At 37.3% G+C, this 20054-nt stretch overlaps 1 protein-coding gene across 10 annotated transcripts in view; it reads left to right on the top strand.

The window, feature by feature from the left end:
• The window catches only part of MAPK10 (mitogen-activated protein kinase 10), a 652453-nt gene that overhangs the window by 416967 nt on the left and 215432 nt on the right, over positions 1–20054 (top strand). For 8 of the 10 annotated variants that reach the window (XM_027544954.1, XM_027544951.1, XM_027544953.1 and 5 more), the window contains one exon: positions 16221–16292. The exons of 1 other annotated variant lie outside the window; for it this stretch is intronic. In XM_027544954.1, coding sequence (XP_027400755.1) covers positions 16227–16292 — 66 coding nt within the window. In that variant the 5' untranslated portion in view covers positions 16221–16226. Of the gene's footprint in view, positions 1–16220; positions 16320–20054 lie in introns of all 10 variants that reach the window. One more of the 10 variants, XM_027544955.1, reaches the window with a different exon arrangement.

Genomic DNA, 20054 nt, shown 5'->3' with positions numbered 1-20054 from the left:
CCATCTAACCATCTCATCCTCTTTCGTCCCCTTCTCCTGCCTTCAGTCTTGCCCGGCATCAGGGTCTTTTCCAATGAGTCAGTTCTTCACATCAGGTAGCCAAAGTATAAGTAAGTGAAGTCGCTCAGTCGTGTCCGACTCTTTGTGACCCCATGGACTGTAGCCTACCAGGCTCCTCTGTCCATGGGATTTTCCAGGCAATAGTACTGGAGTGGATTGCCATTTCCTTCTCCAGTGGATCTTCCCGACCCAGGGATCGAACCCAGGTCTCCCACATTGTAAACAGACACTTTACCGTCTGAGCCACCAGGGAAGTCAAAGTATAGTTGCAGTATAGTTGCTTTAAAATACAGCAAAAGAGACACTGATGTATAGAACAGTCTTTTGGACTCTGTGGGAGAGGGATAGGGTGGGATGATTTGGGAGAATGGCATTGAAATACGTATAATATCATATATGGAATGAGTCACCAGTTCAGGTTCAATGCAAGATACTGGATGCTTGGGGCTGGTGCACTGGGATGACCCAGAGGGATGGTATGGGGAGGGAGGAGGGAGGAGGGTTCAGGATGGGGAACACATGTATACCTGTGGCGGATTCATTTCGATATTTGGCAAAACCAATACAATAGTGTAAAGTTTAAAAATAAAATAAAATTAAAAAAAAAAAAAAATATTGTGTTTTTACTGTACTGCAAATTAAATCAGCTATAGGTATACATATATTCCATCTTTTTTGGATTTCTTTCCCATTTAGGTCACCACAGTGCATTAAGTAGAGTTCCCTGTGCTACACAGTACTTCTCATTAGTTATTTATTTTGTGCATAGTATCAAAAGTGTGTATCTGTCAGTCCGAATCTCCCAATTCCTCTCACCACCTTGGTGTCCATATATTTGTTCTCTACGTCTGTGTCTGCATCATTTTTCTAGATTCCACGTATGTGCTTCCCAGGTGGGCAATGCAGGAGACATAAGAGAAGTGGATTTGATCCCTGGGTTGGGAAGATCCCCTGGAGAAGGAAATGGCAACCCACCCCAGTATTCTTGCTTAGGAAATCTCATGGACAAAGGAGTCTAGTGGGCTAAGATCCATAGGGTCTCAGAGTCAGACACTCCTGGAGCAACTTAGTATATGATATTTATTTTTCTCTTTCTGACTTCACTCTGTTTGATGCTAAGTCTATCTGCGCTGTGCTTTACTTTAGAATTTAAAAAGATTTGGCTGTGCAAAATAGGATGTGTGCTAATTGTGCCTGCAGCAAGAGGCTAGTAAGAGGAATCTGTCCTGCAAACCCGAGGTGGAAAGAGGGTGTGAAGAAGACAAAGAACATGGCTTTAGTTTTGCGCGCGTGTGTGTGTGTGTGTGTGTGTGTGTGTGTGAAGTAGAGCAGTAGAAAGAAGAAGTTGGCAGGGACAGAGGGATGTATGGAAAAAAGAAATGGTGGTAAGCCTTATCTCTGGGGCTTTGTGTGACGATAAATAAATATGTTTCTACTAGGAGAGTTGGCTTGAAGCCCTGGGAAAAAACTGCTTCCTCTGTACTAATCTCTGCTTCAGAGTTTATGGTTAATTATTTTTACAAATCATTTCCCTCTTGCCCTCTTCACTCCAATTCAGTTGCTAAGTGACTGGAAGATAAAGTGACCTCTGAATTTATTCTTCTCATTACATTGTTAGATTTTTTTCCGCATCACTTAAGGGATGGATTTGTTCGTTGTAAGTTCAACACCTCTCAAAGATTCAAGTTGACATTTCACCTAATTAATAGCCCCTGTTGGCCTAGTTATTCTGGGGATGCATAATTAAGGCAATAATGCTACTTGTTCAGTGGAATTGGATTTTATTTTGCCTTTTAAATGGATTGCCCAAAGGTTTATTGCTTTTTCTGGCTTAAAGCATATTATTATGCCCATCTGTGTTAAAATAAACATCCTTAGAAAACTCCATCCTTAGAAAAATTTTTAAAAAGTACTCTAATATAGAAAATTTTGAACTCTGAGGATAAAAAAAAACCTATATATATATATGTACAGTATTTTAATTTAATGGGAATTCATTAAAGGCACTGATTTTTACCTTTTATCTTTGAATTGTTCACTTTCATACTTGGAGTCCTCTCTGTAGCACCTGACAGAGTGGATACTGGATATATACATATATTGTTCATTCACTTCATGTGCTAAGAATTCAAATTTTCCTTTTAAAGTGAAGTTAGTATAAAAATGGTTATACATATCATAAGTAATTCGGACTAAAAATCAAAATAAAACTACAAACATTTTGTCTATTTTTACTCTTTGGGACTTGTAATCTGTATGTCTTATCCTCTGTGATGTGAAATGTTATTTACTTATCTAATCAAATGTATGTATAAAGATACATAGTTGATTCTTACTCTATAAAAAACATTCTGCTCCATGCTTTACAAATATTGTTAATGTGGAATCACTAAGGAAAAAAAAATCATCTTTTCCCTTATCTGGGGCTTCCCTGGTGGCTCAGAAGGTAAGGAATCTGCCTGCAATGCAGGATTCAATCCCTAGGTCGGGAAGATGCCTTGGAGAAGGGAATGGCTGCCCACTCCAGTGTTCTTGCCTGGAGGATTCCATGGACAGAGGAGCATGGCAGGCTGCAGTCCATGGAATTTCAAAGAGTCAGACACAACTTTCTTTTCCCTTTACCTCGGGTACCTATTTAGGAAAAAAGACCACATGTAATTCACATGTGTACACACACACAAACCTACAAATGGCTGTGGGTGAATGGAGCATGCAGATGTCAGATGCTGAGTTTTCTGTGAATATGATCATGTCTGTGGTGGTGGGAGATACACAGGGTTTCTTGTAGTATCAGAGGAGCCGAACTTTATACTTCTTGATATTTAGATGGAAAATGTCATGACAAAAAAGATATAACCAGGCAAAAATATAGTAGTTTCGATCTCACGCCTAGACAAAATAAGTTTTGTGATAACGAGATCTGAAATGGAGGTGTCTATTAAACCCACTAGAAGCAATTCAAGAAACATTTTATTAGATTTATAAATTATAAGGATGATAAAAATCTTGTTTCTCTGTGCTAATGTAATTGTATACGGGATATTCTAGAAAAATAAGTAAAACACTTGTGTCTGGATGCAAACCCCATATACATGAATTTTAGGAGCATTTAGAAGAGGAAAAAAAATCAGTTGGTCAGAGGCTATTTTTGTTGTTGTTTAGCCGGGTCCAACTCTTTTGCGACCCTATGGGCTTTAGCCCGCCAGGCTCCTCCATCCACGGAATTCTCCAGGCAAGAATACTGGAGGGAGTTGCCGTTTCCTTCTCCAGGGGCTCTTCCCCACCCAGGGATCAAACCCACATCTCCTGCATTGGTAGGTGTGTTGTTTACCATTGAGCCATCTCAGAAGCCTCAGAGGCCATCACTGGTATATTTTAAATGTTTGCCAGCCAACATTTTGAGGAATCTTAACCTGTGTTTACTGCATAGCGTTTGGGACATTCGGATTAGAGTCCTTATTGCCTCACTGATGACGTATATGAATTTGGAAGATTTACTAACTGTTTACCATTAGGCCTCAAGTTTCTAATCTGTGAAAAGAAGTTGCTTAGATGTTTGCTGTGTTTTATTTCACTTAAAAGCTTTGCATCTGTTATTTTACCATATCCTGTAATAACATTTTTCCTTATTAAAAAGAGGTAGTCTTCATTGTAGAAACTGGAAAATACATAAAAGCACAAAGCACATTTCTAGCTCTGTAAAATTATATTCATATCTATCCATATCCATTTAGTTTTTAAAAGATTGAACTTGTTTCTGTTTAGTCACCAAATAGTGTCTGACTTTCTGCGACCCCATGGACTGTAGCCCACCAGCTTCCTCTGTTCATGGGATTTCCGAGGCAGGATTACTGGAGTGGGTTGCCTTTTCCTCCTACAGGGGATCTTGCCCACCCAGGAACTGAACCTTTGTCTCCAGCATTGGCAGGAGTATTATTTACCACTGGTCCACCAGGGATGCCCAAAAGACTGAGGACATATTGTAATATATTTCTGTTATGTTTTTCCACTTTATAATATATTGTGAACATTCATCCATCTTATAATTTATAAATGCTTAAATGGAATTATGATATATGGTTTTACAGTAATTATTAATCCATTTTACTGAACACTTTATTTTGCAATTATTTTACTATATATAGTGCTGTGGTGAACATTCTTAGATGTTTGTAAGATATTTGATTATATCTTTAGCACAAATTCTTAGGTACAGAATTACTTGTCTTAAATGCATTTTTAAGCAATTGAATACCTGTTGTCAACTGCCCCCTTAGTGCATGGATATTTATTTGCAACACCTATTGATTCACTCAACAAGTATTTATTTAGTGCATATTTTATATTGAGTGAAGTATTGAGCAAAATAAATGTTTGGGGGGAGGAGAGCAGGGTACGTCTGTTTCTCTGCATTTAATATTGTTTCATCAAAAAAAATTCCTCAATTTGGTGAGTAAAGAGTGAAAAGTGAAAGTGTTAGTCACTGAGTTTGTGTCTGACTTTTTGAGACCCCATGGACTTCAGCTCCTCTATCCACGAGATTCTCCAGGCAAGAATACTGGAGTGGATAAACATTGCTTTTTACCAGGGGATTTTCCCAACCCAGAAATTGAACCTGGGTCTCCTGCTTTGTAGGCAGATTATTTGCAATCTGAGCCACCAGGGAAGCCCTTGGTGAATAAATGCTATCTTATTTTTTATTTCTTCACTATGAAGATCGAAGCCCTTTAAAAAATTACTTTGGTAGCCATCTTTTGTATTGGGATTTTCTGTTGTACTGACCACTTTGCTTGGTGTCTGTATCTCTCTTTGGTGAAGGAGGAAGAATATCCCCAGTGTTATTTAGTTCTCTTTCAGCTGGTTGCCAATCATACTATGTCTCCTCATCAAAATTAGAATTTTTCTTATCAACATTAGAGCACTTTTCTTTCTATTATATGTTGGTGATAAACTGATCTCTTTTGTTTGTACGTTTTATTGTTCTTAATATGTTAGTTCTATAGTGTGTTTTAATTGGTTTATTTCTAAAACATCATTTTTCCTACCCACTTTATTTTATGCCCATCAGTCTTCCTTCAGTCCCATCATTATTTTCTGGGGATTCTGACTCTTATCTCTAATTGTTTTTAAGATTTTATCACTGTGTTGGCTCTTCTACAGTTGGTCATGATATTTCTAGGCATGGATATATCCTTATCTATCCTGCTAAGTACTTCATTATGTTTTTCAGTTTTTAAGAATTAAATTCATGTTATTACTTCATTATTACTTCAGATATTGCCCCTTTGCATTTTCTGTTTATTTGCTTTGTTCTTTCTGGAACTCCCATTATATTTATTTTTGACCTTGTATTGCATATGTCTCTCAATCTTTCATATTTTTCATCTCTTTATTATTCTATCACAAATTTCTGTGAGTGTCCTACCAGTTCATTAGCTCAACTGTTTCAGTTTAACCTGTTTAATCTATAAGGCTTTTAATTTTAAAGCTATGTTTTTCACAATTTCTATTTAGTTCATTTTCAAATCTATCCATTTTTCCTTTTATCACATCACTAGCTTATTTCTTATGACATTTATTTTGACTCTTTAATTATTTTTCTCATTCCTACATATGGTCTTTCTGGTTTTTTCTGTCATGTCTGAAATCCTTGTGGTGTTGTAATATTTCTTTTATAGTATCTGACGATTCTCACTTGTGATGTTTGCTTTCCTCATGATATTTATAGAAAATATATGATTCATCTTTCAGTTTTTCTTTTTTTCTCTATCATTTTCGGTACCTGGTAACTTCCAGTGGTGTGTTAGTAGATGTTTAATTATAAGCTCTCTGAGAAAAAGTGCTCAGGTTTGTAGCATATCCCCAGCATAGCCAAGTTTAAAAAACTGAAGAAGTGTCATTGAGCATGGAGGTGGGAAGAGATGTGCACACTCAGATTTTGTAAGCTTATTAACTTCAACATCACTGGCAGTTTTCTTTTTTTACTATAAATTCAGCTGTCTGTTAACTTTTTGTTATATTTTACCCAGCACATGTAGAGCATGACATGAGTTTCCGTTAGCTAACTTTACCGGGTTCCCAGGACTGGAAGCAATGCTGTTTGTCCAAAATTCAGAAAGCTCAACAAGGTTTGTGCATGTTATAGTTCTTGAGTTGGTGAATTCCACCATTTATACATCTTTTATTTGATATGTTCTATCTCTTAATACTCCACTCCATTTCTTCTTCATTTGCCTCTTTCCCCCATCTCTGGTTGCAAAACAGTCAGACACAACTTAGCGACTAAACAACAACAAAATACAACAACCCATCGCTTACATTTTGGTCTCTATTGCTTTACTTCTGCTAAATAAGCTTATCAGAGGACTTCTGTGGAAGGAATCATCTTGTTATATAAATAGTATTTTAAGAGATACTTAGCTTTTAGAGGCGGAGAAGGCAATGACACCCCACTCCAGTACTCTTGCCTGGAAAATCCCATGGATGGAGGAGCCTGGTAGGCTGCAGTCCATGGGGTCACTAAGAGTCGGACACGACTAAGTGACTTCACTTTCACTTTTCACTTCCATGCATTGGAGAAGGAAATGGCAACCCACTCCAGTGTTCTTGCCTGGAGAATCCCAGGGACAGGGGAGCCTGGTGGGCTGCCGTCTATGGGGTCACACAGAGTTGGACACGACTGAAGTGACTTAGCAGCAGCAGCAGCAGCAGCAGCAGCAGCTTTTAGAGGTAGACAAGCACTGATTCCTTGAAAGGAGATAGCATATTTCCTGAAGTTAATCATGTTCTCCTAGATGTTTGTGGGAAGAGTGCTCTCATCAGAGGCAATCATTTTTGTAAATGGTGAGATGGTAAATATTTTAGACTTTGCAGGCCATATATTCCCTCCTACAATTACTCAGCTCTGCCACAATAGTGTAAAAGCAGCCTTAGATAATATGTAAATGAATCAATGGGCTGTGTTCCAATAAAACTTTATTTACAAGCAGGTAGTGAGTTGAATCCCAGGGACGGGGGAGCCTGGTGGGCTGCTGTCTATGGGGTCGCACAGAGTTGGAGACGACTGAAGCGACTTAGCAGCAGCAGCAGCAGCAGCAGTGAGTTGAATTTGGTCCATGGACTACAGCTTGCTGAGTCCTGCTCTAAATGATAGTCCATGGATGTAAAGACTTAATAATATTTTAAAGTGAACATATAAACAGTTGTTAATAGAAAATTATATTTAATTTCATTTTCTATATCAGCACTTGGAAAGATAATTACTAGTTTTAAGATATAATTACTTTTTTTCTGCATATAGTTGGGAGAATTGTTTTGGGCATAGAAGAAGCAGTGTTTTGTAATTAACAGTGACTTTGTATTTAAATATTGTATATATGCTTGCAGGCTGTTAGTCATTTATAATAAATGTGAGATGTATGAAATACAAAAATTATTTACAACGAGTTTGTTGTGTACCAACTCACCTTGGCAACTGCTGGACCTTAGGCTATTTTTGGAATCAGTAGGTCATTTGGTCTTCCCCTCTATATATTGCATTTCAGTGACAAACCATGGGAGCCTGGAGCTGCCCAGAACAATTTGATTTTTTCATCTGCAAAGATTCTCAAGCTTCCTGTGGTTTAGCTGGCACATCTCACATACAAAAGAATTTAAGTATTGATCTAAGCTATTAAAACACATCATAGTTGCATTCTTTTATAGCAACTGCTGTGCACCAGTTTAGCCTAATGAATTCTCAAGTGTATCTCATTCATACAATTTGGCCTACTGTTCTGCTCAGAGTAGCCATTAACTCCTATAGGCATGTAATGAGGAGGAACTCAGTAGAGTACATGGCAAGAAATGAACATATGGGGGTTTTCCCAAAAGAACAACCAGTAATTGAAAGCACTAAACTCCCCCAGTTATCATCCCCTCCCTTTTCAAGCTATTCATAGATACCAAGATGCTCTCACTAATTCCATTGTAGACTAATGTCAGGATAATGCCCTGGCCATTTATGCTGTTTCTATGTAATGGTGCCAGATGTTCTCTACCATGCTATCAGGAAATATAATTACCAGACTAGCTTTCTGTAATTCACTAGAATTATCATACTGAGTGTCCTTTTTCTCTTAATGTCCCTTTGTAGAACCAGAAGCTTCTGCCTTGATTTAGTGACTTGGCCATAGGTGCAATTAATACATTTGGAATCTTTATAATGCGAATCAGGAAAGGTCAAGATACTTGCTTTTCATAGAAAGATTATTCATTCATTAAAAATGAAAATACATTGTTCATTCCAGGTGGGTGGGCTGGATGTTATTTCCCACATGTCCAGGTCAGCAGTACAGAACAAAAACATTCCTGCTTGCTAAGGTTTCTGAGGTTGTCTTTGCTAGGCTCTTTCGTACTTTCACTACTGCAGACTCCTCATTACTAATTTGTTTGGATAAAATTTGTTGAAAATTCACAGGTCTCAATATGAGAAGATAGTGAAAATACTTAGATTTGTGGTAGAGAAGGAAAGAAGCTTTTTTCCTTTGATTCTTTTTTTATTCAATAAACATTTATTTGACATTAACTATTCACTACAAGTAGTGCTCTGTCCTGGTGTTGTGAGTGTGAATAGAACAGAATCATTTCCCCCAAAGGTCATAATATAGTATGGAGCAAACATATGAACAGTTACAGTATTACAAGATACTCATAATTAAAGTATGAACAAAGTGCTGTGAGAAGAAGGAAAAGACTGAGAGTGGCCGGGAGAACATTTCCCCATTTAATGCACTCTACGGGAAGGTCCCCTGGAGGAGGAAATGGCCACTCGTTCCAGTATTCGTGTCTGGAAAATCCCATGGACAGAGGAGCCTGTCAGGCTACAGTCCATAACGTCACAGAGTGGACATGACCGAGTGACTGAGCACGCACGCACACACGAGGTAGTGAAACAGCAAGGGAACAACCCCCGTTTTTTTTCTGAAGTAGAACATTTTTAAAGTCTTTATTGAATTTGTTACAGTATTACTTCTGTTTTATGTTTTGGGTTTTTGGCCTCAAGGCATGTGGGATCTTATCTCCCTGACCAAGGATCGAACCCACACCCCCTCCATTGGAAAGCGAAGTCTTAACCACTGGACCACCAGGAAATCTTGGAAAAGTCTTGGAAAATCATCTTTTAAATGCTGAAAATGAGCATTTGGAAAATGGAAATGAAATAAAAATGTCATTTATAATAACATGAAAATATAAGAATAAAAGTGCTTAAAAATAAACTTAGAGGTGTGAAAGGACTACACACAGAATATATGATTAAATATTAAATACTTTTCTTTGTAAATTCTTAATTTCTTTAAAATAGAATGACTCAAGCAAAGGAAAAATAATAGCAATGTGCTGTAGGGTTTATAAAATATGTATAAATAAAACATATGATAACAATATCTTAAAGGATTAGAGGTGAAAATTGAAGCATACTATTGTAAGTTTTTAAAACTACATGTTTGGAGTAGAATAATATTATTTGAATCTAATTTACTAAAAATTAAAAATGAAGATTGCAAACTCTAGAGCAACACTCATTAATAAAAGAAAAAGAAGTATAAATAATAACTTATTATGTAAAATAAAATGGGAAACAAAACAATACTCAATTCTTACAGAAAGGCTCTTCCAGAAAATTGGGATAAAAGAATAAATACAAAACTAATGACTTCCCAGGTGGCGCTAGTGGTAAAGAACCCGCCTGCCAATGCGGGAGACATAAAAGATGCGGTTTTGATCCCCGGGGAAGATTCCCCTGGAGGAGGGCATTACTACCCAGTCCAGTATTCTTGCCTGGAGAATTTCATGGACAGAGGAGACTGACAGGCTACAGTCTATAGACTCTCAGAGTTGAAACAGACTGAAATGACTTAGCACACACACATTCAAAACTAATTGTATGATGATGGACTTAACGTTCATAATTTAAATGAAAATGGATATGTGGATCTGTTAAAAGTCAGAGATTATCAGCAAGTCATCACTTCTATTCAATGTTGTTTCAAAGGCAGGACAATTAGCTGAAAAAAATAAAAGGCATACTGGAAAGGAAAAAGCAAAAACTGTCTTCACTGAAGACATTTTTGTGTGTAAAGAAACTCCTAAACTATCAGCAAAATATTTACTAGATTTAGGTGACTCAGACAGGAAAGAATTCACCTGCAATGCAGAAGACCTGAGTTCAGTCTGTTGATCAAGATGATCCCCTGGAGAAGGGAAATGGCAACCCACTCCAATATTCTTGCCTGGAGAATCCATGGACAGAGGAGCCTGGTGGGCTACAGTGTGTGGGGTACTAAAGAGTTGGACACGACCGAGTGACTAACACACACATAATAAGTGAATTTAGCAAGCTTCTAAATATAAGGTCACTTACAAAAATTGACTTTATTTTTAGAAATGAGTGTTTAGGAAGTGAAAATGAAAATGTCATTTATAATTGCATCAAAAATATAAATGTTTAAGAGTAAACTTAAAAAACGTATAAGGTATATTTATATACTGTAAATTGCAAAACATTACCAAGATAAATTAGAAAGTACTCAAGTAAATGGACAAATATACTATGATTGTGGTGGATAGAACACTCAACATTAAGATATCTGTTCTTCCCAATGCAATCCAAAACAACATTTTAGAAGTTTTTCTTTTTAATTTATTAATATTTTGAAACACTAGGCTGATTTTAAGATTAATGTGGAAATGCAGAGACCTCGACTAGTCTCCCAAATAAAAACAAAAATTTGAAGTATTTACCTAATTTTAAGACTATTATAAATCTACAGTAGTCAAGACAGGATGGTATTGGGTTAAAGATAGACAACAGATAAACGGAATAGAATGGAGTGCTGAAATAGACTTACACTGGTGCAGTCAATTGAACGAAGACAGCAGGCAACTCAATATGGAAAGGAAAGTCTTTTCACCAAGAATGTTTGAGCCGCTGGGTATCATTAAGGAAATAAAAGTGAATCTCAACATATACATCATAGCATGAATTGAAATTTATTGGAGAGGTATCACAGACCTAAAAATAAAAATAACAATGTCAAGCTTCATGAAGAAAATGTGCAGGAAAATCCTAATGAACTTGGGGTGGGCAAAGAGCCCTAACAAAACCAAGAAAACGCTAATAATTAAAAGAAAAAAATTGTAAAATAAATTTGATAAAATTATTATTCACTGAAAACAACATTAGTAACCTGAATATGTAAGCTACAGACTGAAAGAAAACATTCATAATACATGTAAGTAATAGTAAACTTTTACCCGAAATAGAGAATTTCTAAAATTTCTATAAAAAGACAACCCCCTTCCCCTATTTACAGTCTCACCAAATGGACAAAGTACTTGAAAAGGCACTTCACCAAATAAGATAAATAAATGGCCAATAAACACACAGAAAAGTTGTTAACACTATTAGTCATCAGGGAAGTAAAAAAATAAAACTATAATGAAATATTACTAAATACTGACTAAAATTTAGAAAACTGATAACTCCAATTGTTGGCAAGGATGTGAAGCAACTGAATTTTTATGCATTGCTACAGTGGGTAGCCAATGTGTCTAACAGTTTTTAATAAGTTAAATATATCCTTATCCAATGACCCAACAATTCCCTCTTTAGATATTTTCCCCAAAGAAATGAAAACATATTTGTGCAAAAATACATGTACATAAATGTTCATGCAACATTATTGATATCCAAAAATTAGAAACACTTCTCATGTCTAAAAGCAGAATAGATAAATTAACTGATACATTTTACTCAGCAATAAATAGAACTATTATTGATATTTATGCCAACATAGATACATTTAAAAGCATTTTGCTGAACAAAAGAAGCCCAATCAAAGAAAAAAGAAACTACATACTGTAGGATTTCTTTTCATTTGTTTAACATGTTTATGACATTGTGTCACCTGGATGCTTGTTTCTTTGAACAACCATTTCATTGCTTCGTACTCAATGAATGTACCATAGTTTATTCATTGGTCTTTCTATGATTATTTGTTTTTTCCTAGTATTAGTTTTTATTATTTATTTTACCATTACAAAAGTATTCTCATGAACTGCCTTTTATATGTATCCTGGTAGCAAAACACAAGAGTGTCTCTGGAAATATGTATAGATATAGAATTGCTGGGTGGTAAATGGCAACCCACTCCAGTGTTCTTGCCTGGAGAATCCCAGGGACGGGGGAGCCCGGTGGGCTGCCGTCTATGGGGTCGCACAGAGTCGGACACGACTGAAGCGACTTAGCAGCAGCAGCAGCAGCAGGGTATGCAGAAGTTTATTTCCTAGTGCTATTTTGCCCCTGAATTTGGTTATTCTAACTGCCAGTTGTGTATAACTATGAGCAGTGCATAAACATCCCCATCTGAGCAACTGCTTTGTAAAAACTGAACATTATCATACTTTTCAGTTTTTATCAATTTGATAGGTATAAAATAGTATCTCAGTGTGGCTTAAAATTACACATATATTTATGAAAGCTTTTATATTTCTTTTCTATGAAATGTAGTCCATGTTTTATTGTCCATTCTTCTTGTGGATTCTCTGCCTTTTTATTCTCATATTTTAGGAGCTCTTTATAGATTCTGGATGAATCTTCCTCTGGTTATGTGTCTGTCAAATATCTTTTCTGAATTTATGGCCTACTTTTTTTTACCCTGTCACATTTTTTTCATAAACAGAAATGATTCATTTTAAGTAGTCTGTTTTGTCAACAGTTTCCTTTATAAGGTAGCAACTTACATGTTTTTTTTTTTTTTCTTTTTTTTCAATTGGAGGGTAATTACTTTACAGTAGTGTGATGGTTTCTGCCATACATCAACATGAATCAGCCACAGGTATACACATATGCCCTCCCTCTTGAACTTCCCTCCCAACTCCCACCAATTTGCATATTATTTATGATGTATTTTTCAGACATTCAACTACATTTCCTTCCATATTATTTAAAGTTTGGGCTTTCTTGAACAATTTTATCCATCTGGAATTGTGTTTTGTATACAATGTGAGGTAGAGATTGTGAAGAACTTTTAACAGTCTAAGATGTTACTCTGCCTGCAAGCTAACAAAGTAGCCTGCCAGAGGATGCTGGGGCAGAAGAAACGCAGTTCCCGAGTCAGGTGAAAAGTTCTTTACTACTCACATTAATAGCAGGAGCTACAGTGTCAGAATTCATGCCAGTTTCTCAAACCCAGTTCCCATAGGGTGACTCAAGGAAGGTCAGATGACTACCACACAAACAGTGAGTTGTGTTACAGAAGAGGGTCTCTTGTAGTGGGCGGTTAGCATGCCTTACCTTTAACCTAGAGGGGCACCTTGTCTATATTATACTGGATAATAGATAGTAATAAAACCTGCCTTATACTCCAGAGAGTGGCATCTTTCCCTTCCAAGGCTGTTTTTTCTTATAACTATCCTTGAGAACATAGTCTGGAATAAAGGCAGCCAGCGCCTCTGCCTGTAAGACTTGCACAAATACGAGAAGCAACTGTCTCTTAGCAAAGGGTGTATGTCCTTTTCCCCTTGCCCCAGTATTCATGACTAATTGTCTCTGCATGCTTTAATGCAAAGTTTCATCTCTTCCCAGGTATCTTTAATATAATCACGTTTAAACATCTACATTAACATAACATTATCTGTTTGATTCCATGTATGTAAGCTTCTGCTTCTGGGCTCTCTGATCTATTAATCAGGCTTCTCTGATAGCTCAGCTGGTAAAGAATCCGCCTGCAATGCAGGAGACCTGGGTTCGATTCCTGGGTTAGGAAGATCCTCTGGAGAAGGGTTAGGCTTACCCACTCCACTATTCTTGGGCTTCCCTGGTTGGCTCAGCTGACAAAGAATCCACCCACAGTGTAGGTGACCCCTGTTCCATTCCTGGTTTGGGAAGATCCTCTGGAGAAGGGAACAACTACCCACTCCAGTAATCTGGCCTGGAGAATTCCATGGATTGTATAGCCCATGGGATGCCAAAGAGTCGGACAAAACTGAGACTTTCACTTCCACTTTCACTTTCTTTCCCTGGTGGCCCAAATGTTAAAGAATCTGCCTGCAGTGCAGGAGGCCCCAGTTCGATCTCTGGGTCGGGTAAATCCCCCGGAGAAGAGAATGGCTACCCACTCCGGTATTCTTGCCTGGAGAACCCCATGGACAGAGGAGCCTGGTGGGCTACAGTCCATGGAGCCACAAAGAGTCGGACATGAATGAGCAACTCTCTCGGCATCAATACCATGTAGCTTTACATACTACAGCTTTATATTAAATCTTGTCTGGTAGAGCAATTCTCTCCCAACCCCCTCAAATATCCACCTTGTTCTTCAGAAATGTCTTATATATTCTACTCCTGCCATTCTTTTTTTGTATTTAAAAAATCTACACACATTCCAATGTAAAAAATATATATGTGTGTATATATTTGCAATTCTGAACTTCTGGAATTATTTTGCTTGTTCCAGAGTTTTGTTTGGAACTTTTTGTAGTAAATGTTATGCAGGTGTTTCCAGTGTGACTACCCATCACAGATCAGCTCCAAGCTTCGGCTTCTTGCCTGCTGCCCTTTAAAAGCTAAGGTTCTGATCTTCAGACATCAGCAGATGGTCTGCACACAAGTGACGGGTTCAGCTCATTTACTTCTCCGCATGGATCCTTTCACTTTGTTTTCAGTCTCGCAGAATTCTTCTTACCCTTTTTTCTTTTTGAGCAGCTCAGCTATGCATTTTAAAAATATTTTGTCTCTTTCATCTAACCTTTTTAACAATTTTGCACTGAAAGTGGTTTTCAGGATATCTTGCCATTCATATTGCCTGAAACAGAAGTCTTTGTCAATAGTGGCTTTAAAATTGTTTAATCACAGAATTGTATCTTTTGCATAATAAATATTCAATCAAGTGTGTTCAGTTGAACTGAATAAGATTTCAGTTGGATTTTTCTGATGCTGCCTCATCATTTCCAAATAACCAATACCTGATTTGGCACTTCCACCTCTAGATTATTATCCTCTCCTTAAAACTTTAGGAGTTTTAAGAAACATACAGAAAATAATATACTTGAAATCTTTTCTTACCACCATGATTAAACACATGTTAATATAGTATCTTTTTTACTCTATGGTTATATGGTTAGATAACAAAGCAATTTATATTATTTTATGTACTTCAAAATTTTACACTAATAATGATATTGATACTTTTTTGAAAGATACTTTTTCCCCATTCAGCATTATGTTTGAAATGTTTATCTATGCTGATACCCTAAGCTCTGATTCAATTACTCCAAGTCCTGTCTGTAATTTTATTATAAGTTTTTTTTGAGTGTGTGCTCAGTTGCTTCAGTCCCGTCTGACTCTCTGCGACCGTATGGACTATCGCCCACTAGGTTCTCCTGTCCATGGGCTTATCTAGGTAAAAAAACTGGAATGGGTTGTCTTTTCCTTCTCCAGGGGATCTTCTGGACCCAGAAACTGAACCAGAGTCTCCTGCCTCTTCTGCATTGCAGGCGGATTCTCTACTGCTGAACCACTGGGGAAGCCCTTAATTCTACAATAAATATTCTTATATATATCTTCTTGAACATATATTTGATATTTTTAAGAATTAGATGCCTAGAACTGAAAGTGCTCTGTGATAAGATGTACTTAACTTTGACCCCATGGACTATAGCCTACCAGGCTCCTCTGTCCATGGGATTCTCCAGCTAAGAATGCTGGAGCGGGTTGGCCATTCATTTCTCCAGGGGAATCTTCCTGACCCAAGGTTCTAACCTGGGTCTCCTGCATTGCAGGCAGATTCTTTACCATCTGAGCCATCAGGAAAGCCCAGAACTGAAAGTGCTCTGTGATAGGATGTAATTAACTTTAACATATGAGGTATATTCAGTTTCTTATATCTAGTCTTCATGATTGTGATGACATCCATCAGGATAGATGATAAGACCTTTTTTACCTTATTTCATTTAATATTTGCAATTTGTGAAAAGTACCTAGCACTGGTCTGAAAAGGATTATGCCAAATATATGTTGTGCATGACACCTTGTGTATAATTCAAATTATACTAAAGTTTATAACTATTAAATAATGAATGATTAGGTGAGTTAGCAATTCATGCCCCCTTTTTTTCTGTAGGTATTTATGAGCCTCCATTTATTGTACTACTGCAGTGAACCAACCTTGGATGTGAAAATTGCCTTTTGTCAGGTGTGTGTTCCTTACAGGTAAAACAAGGTACAGTATATTCCCTTGTATTTCCATTTTGCCATTTCATCTTGCACGTTTCACACTAAAGTTAGTGTTTATGTAGAATTAAAAGTAGCCTAGGGAGTAGAATTGGATGCCTAGATTTTTTTCCCCCAGTTCATTTATCTTAGAATAGGAATGAAGAGAATTCTTTTTAATATTGCAAATATTGTACTTAATCACAGTATAAAGTGATTTCTTACTATATTTAACAGCATTAATATGTCTTTTTCAAATCCTTAAAATGTGGCTTAAATAATCAAAATAGCTGAAATAGATATTATTTTTGATCGCAGGACTGATGAGCCCCAAGTGCAGAGTCTCCAGGACTCAGATGTAACAGTGTGTAGGCAGTGCTTAGTTTGGCTTCCCTGGTGGCACTAGTGGTAAAGAATCCCCCTGCCAATGCAGACAACGCAGGAGACAGGGTTTTGGTTCCTGAGTTGGGAAGATCCCCCGGAGAAGGGAATGGCAACCCACTCCAGTATTCTTGCCTGGAAAATTCCATGGAAAGAGGAGCCTCGTGGGCTACAATGCATGAGGCCGCAAAGAGTCAGACACAACTGAGCATGCACACACAGCCCTTAGTTCGTTTTTCAATGCCCTGTTCTAGCCAGGAGTTGGGAACAAATAAGACTAGCAGCAATGTGACAAATAAAGGTATCGCTAACCTACTAGTGACGAGGTAGTGTACATGGACAATAGAAGGTCTGCACTCTTGTATTCATACAAATGATATTCTTAAGAAAAAGTCTACTTGAGGTGCTCGTACCTCCTCTAAGTATATTTAGGTCATTCTGACTTAAGACTGTGGTCATTGTATCATTAACAGAGCTCAGTTTTACACTAGGGATTGTTATGTGGCTGGTAAATTTTATAGTAGCTCTAATCGTACTCCAAGCAGAGAGCACTTCCATTTTTTCTGTAATGATTTTTGCTGTATTTTCTCATCGAGATGGGTTATATACACAGAATGACATATGTCCCTTGAAATGAGGTTTAAAAAATAACTCAAAATAATATTATTTTAATACAATATTTTCTAATTCTAGAAGTAACATGCTTATTATAGAAAATATAGAAAAGTACAAAGAAAACAAAACACTGGTAAATCTACTCTGTACGCTGAGCGTAGTTAGAATTTCTATGGAAAAATAAAATGTATTATGTTCTATGAATAGGATTTACTGATCTATTTTATCTTCCTGGCCTCTAAATTGTTGTAGTGCCACAAACTTCCAGGCTTTCAGATGATTTCTCTAATAAGAACTCTGGATCTGGAGTGAAGTAGGTCAGAAAGAGAAAAACCAATACAGTGTATTAACATATATATATATATATATATATGTATATATAGATATATACATACATGGAATTTAGAGAGACAGTAATGACGATCCTATATGCAAGGCAGCAAAAGAGGCACAGATGTAAAGAACAGACTTTTGGAATATGTGGGAGAAGATGAGGGTGGGATGATTTGAGAGAATAGCATTGAAACATGTATATTACTATATGTAAAATAGATGACCAGTGCAAGTTCCATGCGTGAAGCAGAGCACTCAGAGCTGGTGCTCTGGGACAACCCAGGGGGATGAGGTAGGGAGGGAGGTGGAAGAAGGGTTCAGGATGGGGGGAAACATGTGCACCCATGACTGATTCATGTCAATGTATGGCAAAAACCACCACAATATTATAAAGTAATTATCCTCTTTTAATTAAAATTAAAACAAAACAAAACAAAACAAAAGCTCTGAATCTGAACAGCCTGGGTTAGAAATTCTAAATCTGCCACTTAGCCATTTACTTGTGAGCTTGGGCAAGTTAGTTAACCTTACTCTGCTTCGGTTAATTAGTAAAAAGGGAAAAGGTAATAGGTTTATAAGAAACAAGTGAGTTCATACTTGCAGAGCACTGAGAATATGTTTTTGTTAAGTAGTTAACTAAATCTTCACTAAATTCATGCTCTCTCTTGTGGGGCTCTCATTTGAACTCTAGTGTTTTAAATATTATCGATACCGTGAATACTCCCCAGTTATACCTCTAGCAAAAGCTTTCCCTGAAACTTGGCTCATATACCCAATTGCTTGTTCTACATCTCAGCTCAAATGTCTAATAGGTGTAGCAAATGACACATATACCAAACCAAATACTTGATCTTTCTGTCAAAATTTCTCTGCTCTAATTCAGTAAATGCTAACCCCTCTTTCCAGTTTCTTAGAACAAAATCTTCAGAATAAGCTTTTGGACAACACTTTGCATCCAATCTGTCAGTAAATTCTGTTGGCTCCCCTTTAAAAGTATATCTAGAATCTTACCAATTTCTCCATTACCACTCTGATCCATTCTGATGGTAAGACTAGAGATCTCTTCAAGAAAATTAGAGATACCAAGGGAACATTTCATGCAAAGATGGGCTCAATAAAGGACAGGAATGGTATGGACCTAACAGAAGCAGAAGATATTAAGAAGAGGTGGCAAGAATACACAGAAGAACTGTACAAAAAAGATCTTCATGAACAAAAGATAATCACGATGGTGTGATCACTCACCTAGAGCCAGACATCCTGGAATGCGAAGTCAAGTGGGCGTTAGGAAGCTTCACTACGAACAAAGCTAGTGGAGGTGATGGAATTCCAATTGAGCTATTTCAAATCCTGAAAGATGATGCTGTGAAAGTACTACACTCAATATGCCAACAAATTTGGAAAACTCAGCAGTGGCCACAGGACTGGAAAAGGTCAGTTTTCATTCCAATCCCAAAGAAAGGCAATGCCAAAGAATGCTCAAACTACTGCACAATTGCACTCATCTCACACGCTAGTAAAGTAAATGCTTAAAATTCTCCAAGCCAGGCTTCAGCAATATGTGAACCATGAACTTCCAGATGTTCAAGCTGGTTTTAGAAAAGGCAGAAGAACCAGAGATCAAATTGCCAACATCCGCTGGATCATCGAAAAAGAGAGTTCCAGAAAAACATCTATTTCTGCTTTATTGACTATGCCAAAGCCTTTGACTGTGTGGATCACAATAAACTGTGGACAATTCTGAAAGAGATGGGAATAGCAGACCATCTGACCTGCCTCTTGAGAAACCTGTATGCAGGTCAGGAAGCAACAGTTAGAACTGGACATGGAACAACAGACTGGTTCCAAATAGGAAAAGGAGTACATCAAGGCTGTATATTGTCACCTTGCTTATTTAACTTATATGCAGAGCACATCATGAGAAACGCTGGGTTGGAGGAAGCACAAGCTGGAATCAAGATTGCGGGGAGAAATATCAATAACCTCAGATATGCAGATGACACCACCCTATGGCAGAAAGTGAAGAACTAAAAAGCCTCTTGATGAAAGTGAAAGAGGAGAGTGAAAAAGTTGGTTTAAAGCTCAACATTCAGAAAACTAAGATCATGACATCTGGTCCCATCACTTCATGGCAAATAGATGGATAAACAGTGGAAACAGTGGCTGACTTTATTTTTGGGGGCTCCAAAATCACTACAGATGATAACTGCAGCCATGAAATTAAAAGACGCTTACTCCTTGGAAGGAAAGTTATGACCAACATAGACAGCATATTCAAAAGCAGAGACATTACTTTGCCAACAAAGGTCCATCTAGTCAAGGCTATGGTTTTTCCAGTAGTCTTGTATGGGTATGAGAGTTGGACTATAAAGAAAGCTGAGCGCCGAAGAATTAATGCTTTTGAACTGTGGTGTTG

Source organism: Bos indicus x Bos taurus, chromosome 6 (assembly GCF_003369695.1).
Source record: "Bos indicus x Bos taurus breed Angus x Brahman F1 hybrid chromosome 6, Bos_hybrid_MaternalHap_v2.0, whole genome shotgun sequence".
NCBI classification, from domain to species: Eukaryota; Metazoa; Chordata; class Mammalia; order Artiodactyla; family Bovidae; genus Bos; species Bos indicus x Bos taurus.
Note: the sequence above shows the minus strand (reverse complement) of the source record. Positions and strands in the feature narration are given on the sequence as shown.